Source organism: Phyllobates terribilis, unplaced genomic scaffold (assembly GCF_046119375.1).
Source record: "Phyllobates terribilis strain yellow unplaced genomic scaffold, ASM4611937v1 Scaffold_13__5_contigs__length_258822181, whole genome shotgun sequence".
Taxonomy (NCBI): Eukaryota; Metazoa; Chordata; class Amphibia; order Anura; family Dendrobatidae; genus Phyllobates; species Phyllobates terribilis.
In genome coordinates, this window is record NW_027362773.1 from 217780993 (window position 1) to 217800898 (window position 19906).

The 19906-nt window shown below is 42.5% G+C and overlaps 1 protein-coding gene across 1 annotated transcript in view; it reads left to right on the top strand.

Moving 5' to 3' along the window:
• NFATC3 (nuclear factor of activated T cells 3) overlaps window positions 1–19906 on the top strand; it is a 159922-nt gene that overhangs the window by 94636 nt on the left and 45380 nt on the right. Inside the window, exons 5-8 of the mRNA XM_073659299.1 lie at window positions 126–298; window positions 10843–10983; window positions 12868–12926; window positions 13065–13191. Of these exons, the coding sequence (XP_073515400.1) occupies window positions 126–298; window positions 10843–10983; window positions 12868–12926; window positions 13065–13191 (500 nt within the window). The remainder of the gene's footprint in view (window positions 1–125; window positions 299–10842; window positions 10984–12867; window positions 12927–13064; window positions 13192–19906) is intronic.

Consider the following 19906-nt stretch of genomic DNA (forward strand, 5'->3'; position numbering starts at 1 on the left):
TACGCTATTGGTCAGAGGTTTCTTTGATGGTTAAATCTTAGTATTAATATTTTTAGGACTAAAGTATGTTATGTTTCTTCTGATAATGTTAATATATAACCAATCTCACTGTAACTGTTTTACAGCATTGACTGTGCTGGGATATTAAAGTTGCGGAATTCAGATATTGAATTGCGTAAAGGGGAGACGGACATTGGCAGGAAGAATACGCGGGTGCGCCTGGTGTTCAGGGTGCACATACCCCAGCCGAATGGAAAAGTTCTCTCCATACAAACAGCTTCCATACCTATTGAATGTTGTAAGTATGCATTTCCAGCCAACACTTCAAATGAGATATTTTATTTTAATGTTCCTTCATGTGACAGAAGACATGGACCTTAGCTTCAGTATTGTTCTACTGGGGACAGAACATGTTGATGCCTGGGTTATGCCACTGATTAAAGTATATGACAAATTATATACTTTTCTATATTTCAGTTGTTTCTAGAACAAGATTAGATACGTTTAAAAAAATATATATATATATATATATATTGATGAACGAGAGGTTCGTGGGAAAAATGTCTAAAATCTGCCCAGCTGGGCTTAAAGCTGATTCATGCTGCACAAACCACAGGCAGCATTGGTCAGAGCTCGGGCTTACTATTGCCCCCGCTTTATATTTCTCTGATACGTTCTGGTGATCCAATTTCAGATACAAACTGTGTGGGAAGGTAGAAACCTGTGAGGTCATGTCACTAACTTGGTGGCCATCTTGAATGTGGTCATCTTTCATTTAACTTCGGTTTTTCAGATGGGAGAGTAGGTCTGTTTCACATGAAACTTGTGGATAATTTCAGCAGAAAAACATTGATGTGCTTTATGTTGGGTAACTTGATTTCCCAGGTAGGATGTGTAAAGATAGTCTTCGTTTCTAGTAAGTGAAGTATGTGTCATCACAGAAGATTTCATCAGGTCCCATTACCGGCGTTGCATTTTCCAAACTTCTTGCTTTCACTGAACTGCAACTGATAGAGAAAATAAGGGTATGTCTGAACTTTGTGTCACTTATTCTGCATATTTTCCAGGCAGTTTGGGTCCTCCACATTCAGGTATTGCAGAATTTGTAAGGGTGACCTCTCTAAGTAGACAAACTTTTCTGAATTGAGGCATGGATGACCCCACAGAGACAGACCGCAGGAGCGTTGTTGTGGGCTCTTGCTGAATGAGATCACTGACTCTAAACACCAATTAATGATAAATTCTTAAAAGTGATGTTTTATTTCAATAATTAATAAGTAATACCCCAAAAAAGGAGGTATAAAGACACACGGCCAAAAATATTCCATCCAATGTACAGTACAGACAAAACGTTTGGACACACCTTCTTATTTAAAGATTTTTCTGCATTTTCAGGACTATGAAAATTGTCCATTCACACTGAAGGCATCAAAACTATGAATTAGCACATGTGGAATTATATACTTAACAAAAAAGTGTGAAACAACTGAAAATATGTCTTATATTCTAGGTTCTTCAAAGTAGCCACCTTTTGCTTTGATGACTGCTTTGCACACTCTTGGCATTATCTTGATGAGCTTCAAGAGGTAGTCACCGGAAATGGTTTTCACTTCACAGGTGTGCCCTGTCAGGTTTAATAAGTGGGATTTCTTGCCTTATAAATGGGGTTGGGACCATCAGTTGTCTTGTGCAGAAGTCTGGTGGATACACAGCTGATGGTCCTACTGAATAGACTGTTGGCTGCTTTTTTCTTGCCATAATACAAATTCTAAATAAAGAAAAACGAGTGGCCATCATTACTTTAAGAAATGAAGGTCAGTCAGTCCGAAAAATTGGGAAAACTTTGAAAGTGTCCCCAAATGCAGTTGCAAAAACCATCAAGCGCTACAAAGAAACTGGCTCACATGAGGACCGCCCCAGGAAAGGAAGACCAAGAGTCACCTCTGCTTCTGAGGATAAGTTTATCCGAGTCACCAGCCTCAGAAATCGCAGGTTAACAGCAGCTCAGATTAGAGACCAGGTCAATGCCACACAGAGTTCTAGCAGCAGACACATCTCTTCAACAACAGTTAAGAGGAGACTTTGTGCAGCAGGCCTTTATGGTAAAATAGCTGCTAGGAAACCACTGCTAAGGACAGGCAATAAGCAGAAGAGACTTGTTTGGGCTAAAGTACACAAGGAATGGACATTTGACCAGTGGAAATCTGTGCTTTGGTCTGATGAGTCCAAATTTGAGATCTTTGGTTCCAACCACCGTGTCTTTGTGCGAGGCTGAAAAGGTGAACGGATGGACTGTACTGTATGTACTAAATTACCTCTGTGGACCATATGTCTAATGTCACATGAATATATGAATTATGATGTGATTATATCTTCCAAAATTATGTGTACCGTATATCCTCGAGTATAAGCCGACCCTAATGAGCCGAGGCACCTAATTTTACCACAAGACTGGGAAAACTTATTGACTCGAGTATAAGCCTAGGGTAGGAAATGCAGCAGCTACTGGTAAATTTCCCCATCCTGGTAAGAATGGCCCCCACACCTCCAAACCTGGTATACATGGCACCCTCATCCCCCAATCCTGGTATGTATAGTACCCCCTCATCCCCCAATCTTGGTATGCATGGCCCCCCTATCCTGGTATACATGGCCCACCATCACTGCATACATGAAAAAAAATAAACACTTCTCGCCTTTCTTCCCTACTGCAGCGCTGGGTCCTGTTCTGCTAGCAGCAGCCCACCTCCACATCTGAGCAGCGCATGACGTCACTGCCATGTGCCCTCAGACGCCGAGGTGATGTGCCGGGATATTCACTCCTCTCCACGCCCGGACTATGGGCGTGGAGAGGAGTGAAAAGTCATTCTCCTTACTAGCGCATTTTGAGTCGCAGCCGCACTTCCTGCAGCTTCTCAGGGATCTTCTGTGACTCTCTAATAGCGGGCACAGAGGATAGCTGAGTCGCAGCAGGAAGCGGCGGCTGCAACTCTAACCGCGCTATAAAAGAAAATGAATATTCACCCCTCTCCGCTCCCATGGGCATGGAGAAGAGTATATTCGTTTTCTTTAGCAGCAGGCACACGTGGTAGCTGCAGTTACTGCCTGTGCCCAGTCCTCTGCCGTCGCAACCCCCCCTGCACTGGTATATACTGCATATAAAAGTATATACCCGAGTATAAGTCGAGGGGGGCTTTTTCAGCTATATAGTTGTTTACTGTGTTCAAAATATTCTTTATATTCAGTACAATGCTGAATTAAAATAACTAATTATACCCTGTACATTATGTTCATGATCTATTCATAAAAAATGCACTAGCATACGTGTGAATTGGCAACCTATTCCCCTAGCATATAAGAGCAGTTTCAGGGTGCAACCTCTGCAGTTTGGTAGGGTGATGAGATAAGTGTTAGAACCTTGCTCTTAGGTTTTTTCTATTGCTGGTCACATGACCTTGTTGGCCTATTTAGTCCTGCTCCGCCCTTCTGGCTTTGCTGGACTTCATTGTATTACTACTCTTTAGCTAGCCGGTGCTCAGTATCTAACTCTGTTAGTTTGCTTGGTCTTCGGACCTCTGTGTTCTATATATTTTGTTTGTTCGTCTGTCTGCTACTATTTCTGTTAGGAGGTGTCCATTTTGCTTCCAGTCCCTAGTACTTGTAGGGATTCCTTCCCCACATCTATAGGTCTCCGTACAGACTAGCTGAGGACTTTAGCAGGTCTGATCGCAGGATCAGGTCCCCTGTTACATCGTAGGGATCAAGCTGAGTTCTATCGTAGGGACAGATCTCCTCTCTTTCCTTAGCTCTGGTAGCAGAACATAACAGTAAGTCCAGCCCGCAAATTCTCTAAGGAAAGATTTTTCTGTTCCATCATGGTGTCTGTTCTGGATTTGGCTAAACGCCTGCAGGGACTCTCTCTGGAGGTGGCCGAGCTCCGTCAGCACGTGAGTAACTGTTCTGGAGCACATTTCTTGGAGCCTAAGGTACGTTTGCCTGATTTATTTTTTGGTGAACATCAAGAATTTTTTTCATTTAAAAATGCTTGCTTATTGTATTTTCGTTTGAGACCCAGGTCCTCTGGGGATGAATCCCAGCGCATAGGGTTCATAATGTCACTTTTGCGCAAAGAGCCTCAGGAGTGGGCCTTTTCTTTGCAACCTAGTGATACATGCTTTAGATCAGTGGATAGTTTTTTTTCTGCTTTGGGGCTATTATATGATGATCCTGACCGTGTCTCATCTGCTGAGACTGAGTTGAGACGTTTGAGACAGGGATCAGGTAATGTGGAAAAATATTGTACTCATTTCCGTCGGTGGTCTACTCAAATAGGGTGGAACGATTCTGCTCTGAAGAGTCTGTTTCTTGCAGGGCTTAGTGAAAGGGTACAAGACCTGCTAATTGCTTATCCCACACCTGAGGATTTGCAACAGGCTATGCAATTTGCTATATGGGTGGATAGGAGACTGCGTGCAAGGGTTAATGAGAGCAAATCCTCTGCTATGTCAGTTTCTGGTCATGAGAATGTGTGTACTGACAGTGGAGAGCCGATGGAGATTGGAGCGATGGCACCTCGCTCTCAAGAAAAGGACCGCAGATTTTCTGAAGGTTTGTGTTTCTATTGCGGAAATTCTGGTCATTTCATTAAAAGCTGTGTGCTTCGTATGAAGAAAGACAAAAAAAAAGGTCAGTCATGCCCGTATTGCCTGTTTAAATTCCAAGGGTGTATTTTTAGCTGCTTCCACTATTGCTCAGGAAAAATTAATGGAATTTCGGGTGTTTGTCGATTGTGGGTCTACTCCGAATGTAATTGATGGGGGATTCTTGGAAAGACTCAATTTAAAACCCGAACCTTTATCATCCCCCATTGCTGTGGTTTCTGTGGATGGTTCCCCTTTGAAGAATATTACTCTCAAGGTCTGTGAATTTCCTCTCACTATTAATGGTGTTCACCATGAGAAATTGGATTTGGTAGTTTTGAATAACTTGCCTTCTCCGGTGGTGGTGGGATTGCCCTGGTTAAAATTGCACAATCCTGTACTGGATTGGTCTACCAATGAAATTAAATCCTGGAGCCATAAATGTTATGACAAGTGTTGTAACGGGCGTATTGCAGCTGTGGATAGGGGGGAATTGCCTGTTCCTATTCAGGATTTTTGGAGAGTTTTTTTCTGAGAAGGAATCGCAGGTTTTGCCTCCCCATAGAGACTATGATTGTACTATTGAATTTGTCCCTGGAGCGACTCTTCCTAAAAGTCGTTTATTTAACCTTACTATTCCTGAGAGAGAGGCTTTGGAGGAATACATACAGACAAGTTTGGCCGCCGGTCACATTAGGCCCTCTAAGTCTCCTGTGGCGGTTGGATTTTTTTTTGTAAAAAAAAAGGACGGCGGTTTACGTCCTTGTCTGGATTTTCGTGAGATTAACAAAATTACTGTACGCAATCCTTACCCACTGCCATTGATTCCTGATCTGTTTAACTAGTTAGTGGGGGCCAAGTGGTTCTCTAAAATTGACCTTCGGGGGGCATACAATCTGTTGCGCATGAAGGAGGGTGACGAATGGAAGACTGCTTTTAACACTCCTGTGGGTCATTTTGAGAATTTGGTTATGCCTTTTGGTCTTACTAATGCTCCTGCATTTTTTCAGAATCTTATTAATGACATCCTTAGACCTTTGATCGGCAAAAATGTGGTTGTGTATTTGGATGACATTTTGATTTATTCGCCGGATCTGGAATCTCATTGGCGGAGCGTACGTGAAGTATTACAGTTATTAATTGACAATTCGCTTTTTGCTAAGCTGGAGAAATGTGAGTTCGCTGTACAGAGAATTTGTTTTTTGGGCTACATTATCTCCAGCGAAGGTTTTGAGATGGACCCGGTGAAAGTTCAAGCTGTGCAGGAATGGCCTAGGCCTATTGGTTTGAAATCGATACAGAGGTTTTTGGGTTTCGCCAATTATTATAGAAAATTCATTAAAAATTTTTCTATTATTGTCAAACCTCTGACCGATCTCACCAGGAAATGTGCTGATGCGGTTCAGTGGACTACTGAGGCCATTGAAGCTTTTGTGTATCTCAAGGAGAGGTTCACCTCTGCTCCCATCCTTATGCAGCCTGATGTGACTAAGCCGTTTTTGGTTGAGGTTGATGCTTCTTCGGTGGGGGTTGGCGCAGTATTGTCTCAGGATAACGGGGATGGAGTACATCCCTGTGCCTTTTTTTCAAAAAAATTTTCGGAGACTGAACTGAATTACGATATTGGTAATCGGGAATTATTGGCTATTAAACTCGCATTTGAACACTGGCGCCACCTCTTGGAAGGTGCTGAATTTCCCGTTCAGGTTTTTACGGATCATAAAAATCTGATATATCTTGATGCTGCCAAGCGCCTGAATGCCCGTCAGGCTAGGTGTGCACTGTTTTGTCTCGCGGTTTAATTTTTCCGTTACTTACATCCCAGTTACTAAGAATGTTAAGGCGGATGCCTTGTCTCGCAGTTTTTCTCCCATAGTCGGTGCTGAGAAAGAGGAGAACATTTTACAAGAAGGTGTTGAGATAGCTGCTTTGGACTCCGTTTTGGAGGATGAGATTCTTCGAGCACAGGAGAATGCCCCATCTAACACTCCCCATGGGAGGTTGTTTGTGCCTGGGACCTTTAGGAGAGATTTGTTTGTTGAGTGTCACGAATCTCGGTTGGCAGGTCATCCCGGAATCTCTGAGACCAAGAGACTGGTGGGTCGCAGTTTTTGGTGGCCTGGATGGCAGAAGGAAGTCATTAAGTGGGTGCGTCAATGTACTATATGTGCTAGATCTAAGTCCTCACATACTCCTGCTGCGGGGTTGCTTTGCCCTCTGGAGGTTCCCAGTGCTCCTTGGACACATTTGGCTATGGACTTTATAACTGACCTTCCCCCCTCTGAGGGTTTTACTGTCATCTGGGTGGTCGTGGACCGTTTTAGCAAGATGTGTCACTTGATTCCCTTCGTCAAACTGCCCTGCGCTAAGACTCTCGCTAAGGCCTTTGTCAAGGAAATTGTCAGACTTCATGGCGTTCCTACTGACATTGTTTCTGATAGGGGACCTCAGTTCGTGGCTCGTTTTTGGCGCGCCTTTTGTGACAGGCTGGGAGTTCATTTGTCGTTCTCATCCGGATATCATCCTGAATCTAATGGCCAGACAGAAAGGAAAAACCAGGATGTTGAGCAGTTCTTGCGTTGTTTTGTGGCAGACAATCAAGAGGGGTGGTCTGAGTTTCTGCCACTTGCTGAATTTGCTCTGAACAATCATACATCTTCTTCTGCTGGTTGTTCGCCTTTTTTTTGTTGTTCTGGGAGACATCCGTCGTTTGGGTCGTTCTCCAAGTTGGTATCTGCCGTGCCTGAGGAGGAGAATTTTTCCGGCGATTTGGAGAGAGTTTGGACGGATGTGCGTGGTAATCTTCAGGAGGCTAACAGAAAATCTAAAGACTACTTTGATAGGAAACGACAGGAGGTTTTGTTCGCTGTTGGTGACATGGTTTGGTTGTCCTCTAGGAATCTGCGGTTGAGGATTCCTTCTAAGAAATTGGGTCCCAAGTTTGTAGGGCCCTTTAAGGTGCTTCAGGTTGTCAACCAATCTGCTGTTAGGTTGGAGGTTCCTACCTCCTGGAGAATTAATCCCGTGTTTCATGTCTCTCTGTTGAAAAAAGCTGTTGTGTCGGATTGTGACGCCTCTGCCTCTGTTCCTCCGGTGGTGGAGGACGGGGAATATGAAATTTCTCGCATCCTTAATTCTAGACGGTATAGAGGTAGTTTGCAGTATCTCGTGGCCTGGAAAGGTTTCGGTCCCGAGGATAACTCATGGGTGAGGTCGGATGATGTTTTCGCGTCCAGACTTATCAGAGCGTTTCACAGGAGATTTCCTGATAAGCCTGGTCCTAGGGGATCCGGAGGATCCTCTTAGAAGGGGGGGTACTGTTAGAACCTTGCTCTTAGGTTTTTTCTATTGCTGGTCACATGACCTTGTTGGCCTATTTAGTCCTGCTCCGCCCTTCTGGCTTTGCTGGACTTCATTGTATTACTACTCTTTAGCTAGCCGGTGCTCAGTATCTAACTCTGTTAGTTTGCTTGGTCTTCGGACCTCTGTGTTCTATATATTTTGTTTGTTCGTCTGTCTGCTACTATTTCTGTTAGGAGGTGTCCATTTTGCTTCCAGTCCCTAGTACTTGTAGGGATTCCTTCCCCACATCTATAGGTCTCCGTACAGACTAGCTGAGGACTTTAGCAGGTCTGATCGCAGGATCAGGTCCCCTGTTACATCGTAGGGATCAAGCTGAGTTCTATCGTAGGGACAGATCTCCTCTCTTTCCTTAGCTCTGGTAGCAGAACATAACAATAAGGGAGTGTAAGCTTTTATTTCTATCTTTTGTGAAATATTATCCCTATGTAGTTTACCATTCAGGAAAACTAGATAGATAGAGAGAGAGATACAATGCTCCAAAAAATAAAGGGAACATTCAAATAACACATCGTAGATTTGAATGAATGAAATATTCTCATTGAATACTTTGTTCTGTACAAAGTTGAATGTGCGGACCACAAAATCCCACAAAAATCATCAATGGAAATCAAATGTATTAACCAATGGAGGCCTGGATTAGGAGTCACCCCCAAAATTAAAGTGGAAAAACACACTACAGGCTGATCCAACTTTGATGTAGTGTCCTTAAAACAAGTCAAAACGAGGCTCAGTATTGTGTGTGGCCTCCACGTGCCTGTATGACCTTCCTACACCGCCTGGGCATGCTCCTGATGAGGTTGCGGATGGTCTCCTGTGGGATCTCCTCCCTGACCTGGACTAAAACTTCGGCCAACTCCTGGACAGTCTGTGGTGCAACGTGACGTTGGTGGATGGAGCGAGACATGATGTCCCAGATGTGCTCCATCGGATTCAGGTCTGCGGAACGGGCGGGCCAGTCCATAGCTTCAATGTCTTCATCTTGCAAGAACTGCTGACACACTCCAGCCACATGAGGTCTGGCATTGTCCTGCATTAGGAGGAACCGAGGGCCAACCACACCAGCATATGGTCTCACAAGGGGTCTGAGGATCTCATCTCGGTACCTAATGGCAGTCAGGCTACCTCTGGCGAGCACATGGAGGGCTGTGGGGCCCTCCAAAGAAATGCCACCCCACACCATTACTGACCCACTGCCAATCTGGTTTTCTAACAGTTTGTGCAGACACATGCACATTTGTGGCCTGCTGGAGGTCATTTTGCAGGGCTCTGGAAGTGCTCCTCCTGTTCCTCCTTGCACAAAGGCAGAGGTAGCTGTCCTGCTGCTGGGTTGTTGCCCTCCTACGGCCCCCTCCACGTCTCCTTGTGTACTGGCCTGTCTTCTGGTAGCGCCTCCAGCCTCTGGACACTACGCTGACAGACACAGCAAACCTTCTTGCCACAGCTTGCATTGATGTGCCATCCTGGATAAACTGCACTACCTGAGCAACTTCTGTGGGTTGTAGAGTCAGTCTCATGCTACCACGATTGTGAAAGCACAACTAACATTCAAAAGTGACCAAAACATCAGCCAGAAAGCATTGGTACTGAGATGTGGTCTGTGGTCCCCACCTGAGAAACACTCCTTTTATTGAGGGTGTCTTGATAATTGCCAATAATTTCCATCTATTGCCTATTCCATTTGCACAACAGCATGCGAAATTGACTGTCAATCAGTGTTGCTTCCTAAGTGGACAGTTTGATTTCACAGAAGTTTGATTTACTTGGAGTTATATTCTGTTGTTTAAGTGTTCCCTTGATTTTTTTGAGCAGTGTGTATGTATATATACATATACACCAATAGGGTGAGACAAGGACAGTCGACGTGGAGCAGGGGCGCCTCTGCGCAGGTTAAGGGTGGCAACCTCCACTGTCAGGCAGGGAGACAATAGTATCACTGTAGGGCTATGCCCCCACACCTGCCTATATGAATATTGGATGGAATATTTTTGGCCATGTGTCTTTTATATCTTTTTTTTTTTTGTGTGTATTACTTTTTAATTATTGAAATAAAAGTAATGTTTTAAGAACTTATTATTAATTGGTGTTTGCAGTCAGTAATCGGAGTTTGTTTTTCTACATTTAGTCTTAACAGTCTGTGACAAGTTCTCTTGCTGAATGAGGTCAGAGTTTTTTTTTTTGCAACATTTTTGACCGCCAGCATGTTTGTCTTTTTTTTTTTTTTTGCTTTGGAAACCTGAAGCAGTTAAAAGAAGCTGAAGAGACTGAACGTATGCACAGCAAGCCGTTTTTTACGTATAAATTTTCTTTTCATTCTTTTTCCAGTTTACTTAGTGATTTTTTTTTTCAGGTGAGTTACGGAGCATTTCTGCCTGAAAAAAATGTCAGGTGCACATACCCTAAAAGTTACTGTATTTAATTGGACGGTGAGTGTGCAGTTTAAAGAAAGAAAAAAATGTTAAGCTGGAGCAATGTGCCAGTGTAGCACTGCGGCTCGAGCCCTCCACCTGCCAGTCCGTTGAGGCTAAGCTGTTGTGTGCGGCTTGCTGGCCGGTGGCCTCGGTGTGCAGAGCTCCTGCGCAGTGCAGGGTTACACTATGGCACACCTATGCCAGATGTATACATGTGTGCAAGTTGCTGTTGAGGCTTAGCCCTCATCTTTCTGTGAATTAGTTTTTGTAGAGAGCCCTCATTGGTGGGGGAATCTTCAGGTGCGCTCCCAGTTTGCGCTTCCTACTTCCGTGCCCCTATTATATACTCAATGAAATCTGTGACCCCCCCCCTATAGTTAATGTGGACGTGTATTTCATTAATGAATGAATTTTTCCTTTCCCGTTGAAAGCTCAGCGATCTGCCCAGGAGTTGCCACAGGTGGACAAATATAATATAAGTAGTTGCTCAGTAAACGGCGGAATCGAGATGATTATCATAGGATCCAATATCATGCCGGAGTCCAAAGTGATATTTGTGGAGAAGGGACAAGGTAGGTTGCCGTCAAGCTCTATTAGAACATTGAAATGTTGTATGTTTCATACATTTTTTTATATACCTTGCACGTCTGCTTGCCTCAGAAAAAATCATCTCAATTCAGTTCAGAATACGGCTTTGACTAGACTACTCAAAGACCCAGAAGGAGCTGCCTGAGATGAGCCCTTTTTATTGTGATATACCTGTAATCTCATGTTGGGTACCTGTATCTGAGCAGCCCCATACATGGCGGGTGCCAGCCTTGTTTTACATTTAGCAGATACAGACATTTAACAATTACAGCAAGGAATCTGAATTCTGCCTATCAAATATGTGCGCTATATTCTGAATACTGCCATTGTTTAACCTGTGATCCTTGTAACCTGGGTGGTGGGCGCCATGTCTTAGCGGTATGCACATAGGACACTGAGCTATGACCTATGTACAGGGTGGTATTTGGCCTGTGTGTGACTCCGGACCCAGATTAGGGATTTATCGCAGTCCCCAGTGTTCTCGTTGTTGGACGGATATATGCTTTACATACATAAGGAAGGCCCTCCATAATTGCAGATTTTTATATTTTGGTATGCTGATAGTAGTAAGGTTGAGCTTTATCTCGAACAAAGGGAATATGAAGAAATATAAAATGGGTGATTAAATATTTATATTAAATCTCTAAATCTGTCAATATTTCTAATGTATTATGTCTCCTGTAATTAAACTAAATAATTGATGGCTTTATTATCTAAGAGGATGGCATCGATGTTTACTTGTGCTGTGAGCTGGGAAAGCAGATGTCCAAACAATGCTCCATTACAGATGACATGTTTTCAGATGAGATGGCTTGGATAATGCTACTTTAGGCCATACATCTGTGTTGTAATCTGTCCAAAGAATAGATGCAAATGTAATTTCAGATTTTCAAAGACAATTGATGGTGGATATAATGTCTTTCCGGAATATTATGGCTAACATCCTGAGGTGCCTATGGGTTTTGATGGCTGCGAGGGGCTTGAACGACGCATCTGGCTACTTGGCCATGCTAGAGGCAAGAACTAAAAGAGTGCCTGTTCATGTAATACTGATTAAAATGGAGATGAGGGCACGTTCTGAGCGGATATTGAGCTTGGCGCACTGGGGGCTCTTCTGATTCCCTGCTGGGGAGGGCCATCAAGGCAGGCCTGCTGTGACTGCTGGGAGGTGGAGGAGGCTGCTGTGGTAACTGTGACTGAGGTGAAGGCTCTGCTTTGACTACTGGGGAATTGTGTATGCATGTGTATTAGATTGCACACAAAAATATTATGAATGTATGGCGGGAATGTAAAATGACATTCCAGATATGAAATATTACCTTAGTTTTGACATTGTTGTTTCCTTCATTTATTGCTATAAATCTTCAGACTGAACATATGTTAACAGAAATGAGACAATCGGCCAGAGGACTTCAGTGTATAATTCTTCTTTTTTTTTTTTTCGTGGCTTTTAGAAACGACTGGCCAGAAACCATTTGTAGGTCAATGTAATCACATTTAGTACATTCTTGAAAACTTCCTGAACGTCACATTTCAGTTTTCCTAATGGACTTTTGTAGTTTTATCATTTCTTGATGGGCATAGTTCACACACGCCTTATGAAATAGTAATGAGCCTGTATGCTTGATGAAATGGAAACGTGTAGACTGCAGCCGAGAGCTGTTACCCTTTCGTATGAGTTGAAACAATATGGCTCAAACTTGTTTTTCTGCCCCCAAAATATTGTGTCCAGTTGTCATTGGCCTTTAACACCTTTTTAAAATATCAAACAATTGACCTCAATCAATATTGATGCAGCTTGATGCTCACGTGTGTGCATATGTATTTTTGTTGTTAATCTATATATATTTTTTTTATATATATACAAGATGGACGGCCACAGTGGGAAGTAGAAGCGAATATTGTGGCTGAAAAGAGACAAGTGATGGTGAGTTTCATTCAGCATAAAGCTATAGTACAGTAGATTTGCTTTAAGCAAAATGTTTTTTTTGAAGATGTGTACTTACGTTGTATTGATTTGTGGATGGATATGGTGGTGTACTGAAAAGTCATTGCTTCCTTTCAGAATGAAATTGTAGTTGAAATTCCTCCTTACCACAGCAAGTCAATTGTGACAGGTGTTCAAGTCCAGTTTTATCTATGCAACGGGAAAAGAAAACGTAGCCAGTCCCAGCGTTTTACTTATACACCAGGTAGGTGAGCTTACACAGATGTCATTTTTATTGTTTTTCTTTATTTTGTAGATTTTATAACCAATTCATACAGGAACTGAAAATAGTGAATTCCTACAGTGATTGGCTGCAGCGATCACTTGTACTGTAGACGTGTCAGCATTGCTGCAGCTTATTAATAAAGACCGGAGCAGCAATGAAAGGCAGCATTTCATCCTGGGAGAGTGAATGACAGCTTTGTTTCTTATTTCATAGTTTTACAACCTTTATGAAAAAATACAATTTGTCATATAACACCCCCTTCATTTACCAAGCCAGAGTTTTCATTTTTTCTGTTTGGGCTTCTCCCATAAGCTCAGCTCGTTCCTCCGTTCTCATCACCTGCTCCTGTTACAACACTTGCTACTAAAACTACAGTTTATTGTTTCCCAGAGCTCATTCAACTTTCTTTTCTTTTTTTTTTTTTTTTTAATTCATGCAGTCCATTTTCTTGTTAGGTCTATGCTCCATGAAGATTTGGCGAAATATTACCAACTTGTTTCATTATTTACGGTTCACCCAGGTTTTATAGGAAAGGCTGTGTTACATATTCTCCAATTGCCCCTTATTCAGCGGACTATAGATGTAATTTCTTTCACCTTTTTGTATATATTGCTCCATGTGAAAGTTTTTTATATGGAGATAGATCATTACAGCGCGGCACCAGTCCACTACTGACAGTGAATCTTTTCTTGATTGTCCTCAGCATACATCACTGTTGGAAGCAATCTTAGGAGTATGTACTTCTTGCATACATTATGTACTTCTTATATCCATTATTATATTGTCTCCTATCACTGATGTCTTGCTCCCATTCTCCACTCACTGGCTCCGAGACCATTCCTATTTGTAACAGGGATAGTTGGACCTGCACGGCACCAATTTTGCGTATGACTTTCTTAACTTTTTGGTCCACAACAGCTAACATTTCTAAGCTTGATCTCAGAAAGGACAGACCATTAACATTTTTTTATTTTTTTTTTAAACTTCCTTGTGTCATAAATACACCACGTGCAGAATGATTAGGCAAATGCTTATTTTGATCACATGATACTTTTTATACATGTTGTCCTACTCCAAGCTGCATAGGCTTGAGAGCCAACTACCAATTAAGTAAATCTAGTGATGTGCATCTCTGTAATGAGGAGGGGTGTTGACTAATGACATCAACACCCTATATAAGGTGTGCTTAATTATTAGGCAACTTCCTTTCCTTTGGCAAAATGGGTCAGAAGAGAGATTTGACGGGCTCTGAAAAGTCCAAAATTGTGAGATGTCTTGCAGAGGGATGCAGCAGTCTTAAAATTTCCAAACTTTTGAAGCGTGATCACCGAACAATCAAGCGTTTCATGGCAAATAGCCAACAGGGTCGCAAGAAGCGTGTTGGCCAAATAAGGCGCAAAATAACTGCCCATGAATTGAGGAAAATCAAGCGTGAAGCTGCCAAGATGCCATTCGCCACCAGTTTTGCCATATGTCAGAGCTGCAATATTACTGGAGTATCAAAAAGCACAAAGTGTGCGATACTCAGGGACATGGCCAAGGTAAGGAAGGCTGAAAAACGACCACCTTTGAACAAGAAACATAAGCTAAAATGTCAAGAATGGGTCAAGAAATATCTTCAGACTGATTTTTCAAAGGTTTTATGGACTGATGAAATGACCGTGACTCTTGATGGGCCAGAGGTTGGATCAATAAAGGGCAGAGAGCTCCACTACGACTCAGATGCCAGCAAGGTGGAGGTGGGTGTCAGGAAAACAACACCCACTTGGGTCAGACCTTGCAGCTCTCTGGCGCCCCCTTATCCTGCTGGTCAAACACTGTATTGACCGAGGATAAGCACGGGTGCAGCTGCTCTAGTTTATGTCGACTATTGCAGCACGTGATGTCACAGGACGTATATATACCACCAGTTCCTTCCAGGAACGTATATATACCTCCGACCAGCTACCCTCAAACCACAATATCACATAAATGCTGGTATACTGCCACCACCGATTGCTTAACAGGTGGATCGGGTACCTGGTAGGTAACGTGAATTAGCGGGTGAGGAACGTGTTTGCTCGACATAGGACAAGAAGGACGAAACTGGTAAATAATTAATGATTTACTCCCAAAAGGGGGGCAGTGTTTACAAAATATATACAAGATATTATAAAGGAGACAATTTACATGTATGCATAAACAGTTTTTAAAATAAAAGGGGTAAGTAATAGCAAAACCTGCGCCACGAGGTGATGGTCTCAGATTCTGTGGGGGGGACGGCTCCCCGGAAATTAGACGTGATTCTACAGCGCAGCGTGGTGTGCGTGCGTCTGACGTCCCTGAGAAGAATGACCTGAAAATGGCCGATTTGCTTTTTAGTAACAGGGCCAAATTATTAAGAACCATCCATTTTGTCTACCTCACACGGGTCTCGGTTTTGTGAAACCACCCAGCTGCATAGAACATAGAAACTTTCAGATTTCATATCTTGGTGTGGGGGGGTCCCACATCCAAGATGGAGACATCATGTTGGCCGTCACTAATTTTCATACAGATGGATATTAAACAGGACCTCTCTATGATGCTCAGAAGCTAAGAAACCACTTCCTCGATTTCTGGGGGTATCCCAGTTATGAAAAATATATCATTGTAACCAGGAAAATGTGAGCTTTCCAAAAATCTGGTCCCTGGGTTAGTGACCGTCATGTTTTTTTTTTAAATTCTACATTAACTGTACAAGCTTTTAAACAATGGAAATTTTGGAGGGAATAATCTAGTTTGAGCTAGAAGCTGCGCTACACTGAGGGTTTACGACGCTAATAAAAATTCTTAGGGTGGGGGCCAGCACTGCAGTTCTAGGTCTTCTTACAAACGGGGTGGGGGGGTTTTCTTTTTTAAAACATCTCTCATTTTTAAAATTCGGGGAAAAATACCTTTTGCCTGACAGTGGGGTACTGGTATGGGCTGGTATCATCAAAGATGAACTTGTGAGACCTTTTCGGGTTGAGGATGGAGTGAAGCTCAACTCCCAGACATACTGCCAGTTTCTGGAAGACAACTTCTTCAAGCAGTGGTACAGGAAGAAGTCTGTATCGTTCAAGAAAAACATGATTTTCATGCAGGACAATGCTCCATCACATGCATCCAACTACTCCACAGCGTGGCTGGCCAGTAAAGGTCTAAAAGAAGAAAAAATAATGACATGGCCCCCTTGTTCACCTGATCTGAACCCCATAGAGAACCTGTGGTCCATCATAAAATGTGAGATCTACAGGGAGGGAAAACAGTACACCTCTCGGAACAGTGTCTGGGAGGCTGTGGTGGCTGCTGCACGCAATGTTGATCGAAAACAGATCAAACAACTGACAATCTATGGATGGAAGGCTGTTGAGTGTCATCATAAAGAAAGGTGGCTATATTGATCACTAATTTTTTTGGTTTTTGTTTTTGCATGTCAGAAATGTTTATTTCTAAATTTTGTGCACTAATATTGGTTTACCTGGTGAAAATAAACAAGTTAGACGGGATTATATTTGGTTTTTATTAAGTTGCCTAATAATTCGGCACAGTAATAGTTACCTGCACAAACAGATATCCTCCTAAAATAGCCAAATCTAAAAAAAACCCACTCCAACTTCCAAAAATATTAAGCTTGGATATTTGATTTTTTTCGGTTGATTGAGAAGATAGTTGTTGATCAATAATAAAAATAATCCTCTAAAATACAACTTGCCTAAAAATTCTGCACACAGTGTAAATGTTTTATTAATAATAAATGTTTTTAATCATTGTTTTAAAAGCTTGATTGGAAGAACAAATTAGTAGAAACAGTTTTATTCACTTATTCTTATGTTGTGTAAAATTGGCAGTTATGTTTGATGCATTTATTCCATATTTTTTATCATTTACTATTTATTGTTCGCGCCATGCATTAAGCATGTATATTTTAGTAATACTCTTGTAATTTGAGTAATCCCTCATGCGGTCAGCTGAGTTGTTTGGTACTTGTCTCATCTTTATATATCACTACACTTTGTATGGCGCAAGGCTTGTCTAAATTGTAAAAGGAACCTGTCATTAGTTTAATGCTGTTTGAACTATGGGCAGCATGAATCGGAGCCTGGCCGCGCCATTACTGCAAGGTACTTCTTTCTCTGAAACTCTGCGGTGACTTTTGTTTCTGTATCTACATACATGGGAGTAACCTGTCCATTAAATGGGACAGAGAGGAGCAGTGAGAAGCCGGCGACGGACATACCTGGCTGCAATTGCCAGACTTTGGTTAAACCTGCCCGTAGCACTATTAATCACTGCCCCTGCCTTCTTTCCAGGATCCTTGGCTGTGTCTGACAGCTGGGTAGTGGACCTGCTCCTAGATTGCAGTAGCCTTTACTCAGCTCTGTAAATTTACCATAGGGCAGGATTAAAGCCCAGAGCCAAGTGATTCACCGAGTGTACACTACTAAAAAGATAACTTTATTGGTATTCTCTAAACTATACATTTTAAATATTAGAATAGAAGTACACCCAAAAACGTGAAAAGTATTATATATTTTAGGAGTCTGTCCATATTATACCGACTTCACCAAAATGGACTCTGCCTCCACAGCCCTGTCATCTAGTCAAGAGTAAAAGGGAGATCACCCTATTTTGTCAACTACTCTTGTTCGTACCTGACCTCGGAGGTTGGCACCCTCTTGAAACTCAATTGGCGCCCCCTTTCCTTGTTGACTAGCCATCGTTGTCCTTTTCAGGCCTTATGCAGATGACAAAAGATATAAGGGCCTATAGCTTGGAGGTGTAGATAAATGCCCTATCCTCAGCTGGAGCCCAAAATAACACTGTCCTTGGTTCATCAGTAGTACAGTTTTTATTTCAAATTATCCAGAGCTATAAACACACACCGTGTAGGACCTAAACTTGATAAGAAACTGTCTGTCCAAAAGCAGTTCAAGACAGTATGCTGAATAGACTGTATCAGTCAGTTTGCCATGAATATTGTACCTGGACCAGCAGCATAAAAGCATGGGCAACAATATCATTATCACATGTCAGTGATAGCCGCATAACGGACTTCCCACAAAAGTGTGATACATGATGTAGCTAGAATAAACTAAACCCCATAATGATAAAAATGGATTTGGACAATTGAATTAAAGTACGGCCAGCATCTTTCACTCGTATGTTACAGCATACTGGAATACTGTATACTTGTCTCCAATCCGCTCTGCAAGGCAAAAAAAAAGCTTTTATTATACTGACATACACCTCGGTCTGGTCCGATGGGCGTTTCTGGTTTGGATCTGGCTCCTACTGTCTTATTAAGATCGCCGTCCTCTTTCCCTGCTTCATGTGGCTGACTCGTCCTACGTCATGCGCACAGTGTCCCCCATCGCACTCCTGTGCAGGCGCACTCGTCTCTGCCATGCGGAGGGCAAAGCAAAGTACTGTAGCGCGCATGCACTGGCTTTACCTACAGGTCAGTGACGCTCTTTGGCCTTCCCCGGTGCATGCACACTACAGTGCTTTGCTCTGCCCTCGGAAGGGCAGAGATGAGTGTGCCTGCGCAGGAGCACGATGGGGGACACTGTGTGGAAGATACGGTACATATCATCCACATGCAGCAGGGAAGGAGGATGACGATTCCATGAAGAGGAGGCACCTGATCAATATCCGAGACGCCCATAGGACCGGGCCGCAGTATGTGAGTATAATAAGCTCTTTTTTTGCCTTGCAGAGCAGATAGAGGACACAGAGGCTGAAAGATGATGGCCATACTTTATATGGGGAAAACTTGGCAATTGGTTCCCTTTAACTATATTGGTAAGTAGCTAATTGTAAAATTTAAAAGTAATTGTAAAATAAAGTTCTACTTTCTCAATATACACTTTGTACAAATTGCTTATGGTTTTCTATATCTTTTTGCTGCTTTGATTGGTTACTTCCAGTGGATAAAATTCATGTGAAAATGACAAATGCACACTTTTAGATTTAGGCCTCATGCAGGTATTATGTTTTGTACAGAGCCATGATAAGACTTCCATATTGTCACACTGTTATATCTCTATATGTCTCTGATTCACACAGTTGTGTATGGTTGCATTGAATGTCAGATGTATGAAGGCCGGGCAGCTCCGTAGTGGAGAGCTTAATGCCGAAGCCCTTACAGTACAGTTATCAGAGCCGTGTGATGAGATGTGTGACCGTGCAGTTACCACATCACCAGGACACATTTTAGCCATTGTTAGTAAAGGTTGAAGGTTCCTGATTGTGGTATGTTGGTATTGGCAGATTTCCATTGCAATAGTTAGCATTAACATTACAATTACGAGGGTTCTTTTTTTTTTCTTTCACCAGACTAATTTTCCATTGATTACCCCATTAAACCAAGCTATTGTTCTTCTCAGCATAACATGTTCTTTACGATTTATATAGAAAAATGTTTCCAAGCCTTACTATCACTTGACCATTTATTAGACTCTACTGTCCTATCAGTTCTACCCAGCATGAGGCTGATTTTGCTAAAATAAATGCAATATTAAAGGGATTGTGAGGGTCAACGATATGAGAGCAGTGGGTGATATGAGAACACCAACCACTCAGCTCCCAAGTGAATTGGAGATAAATCGCAGGACACAGCTGCGACTGCTGAGCAATGTACAAGGATGTTGTATTCCTCCCTGTGCCTCGCTAGTATCTGACTTCTGCCAGA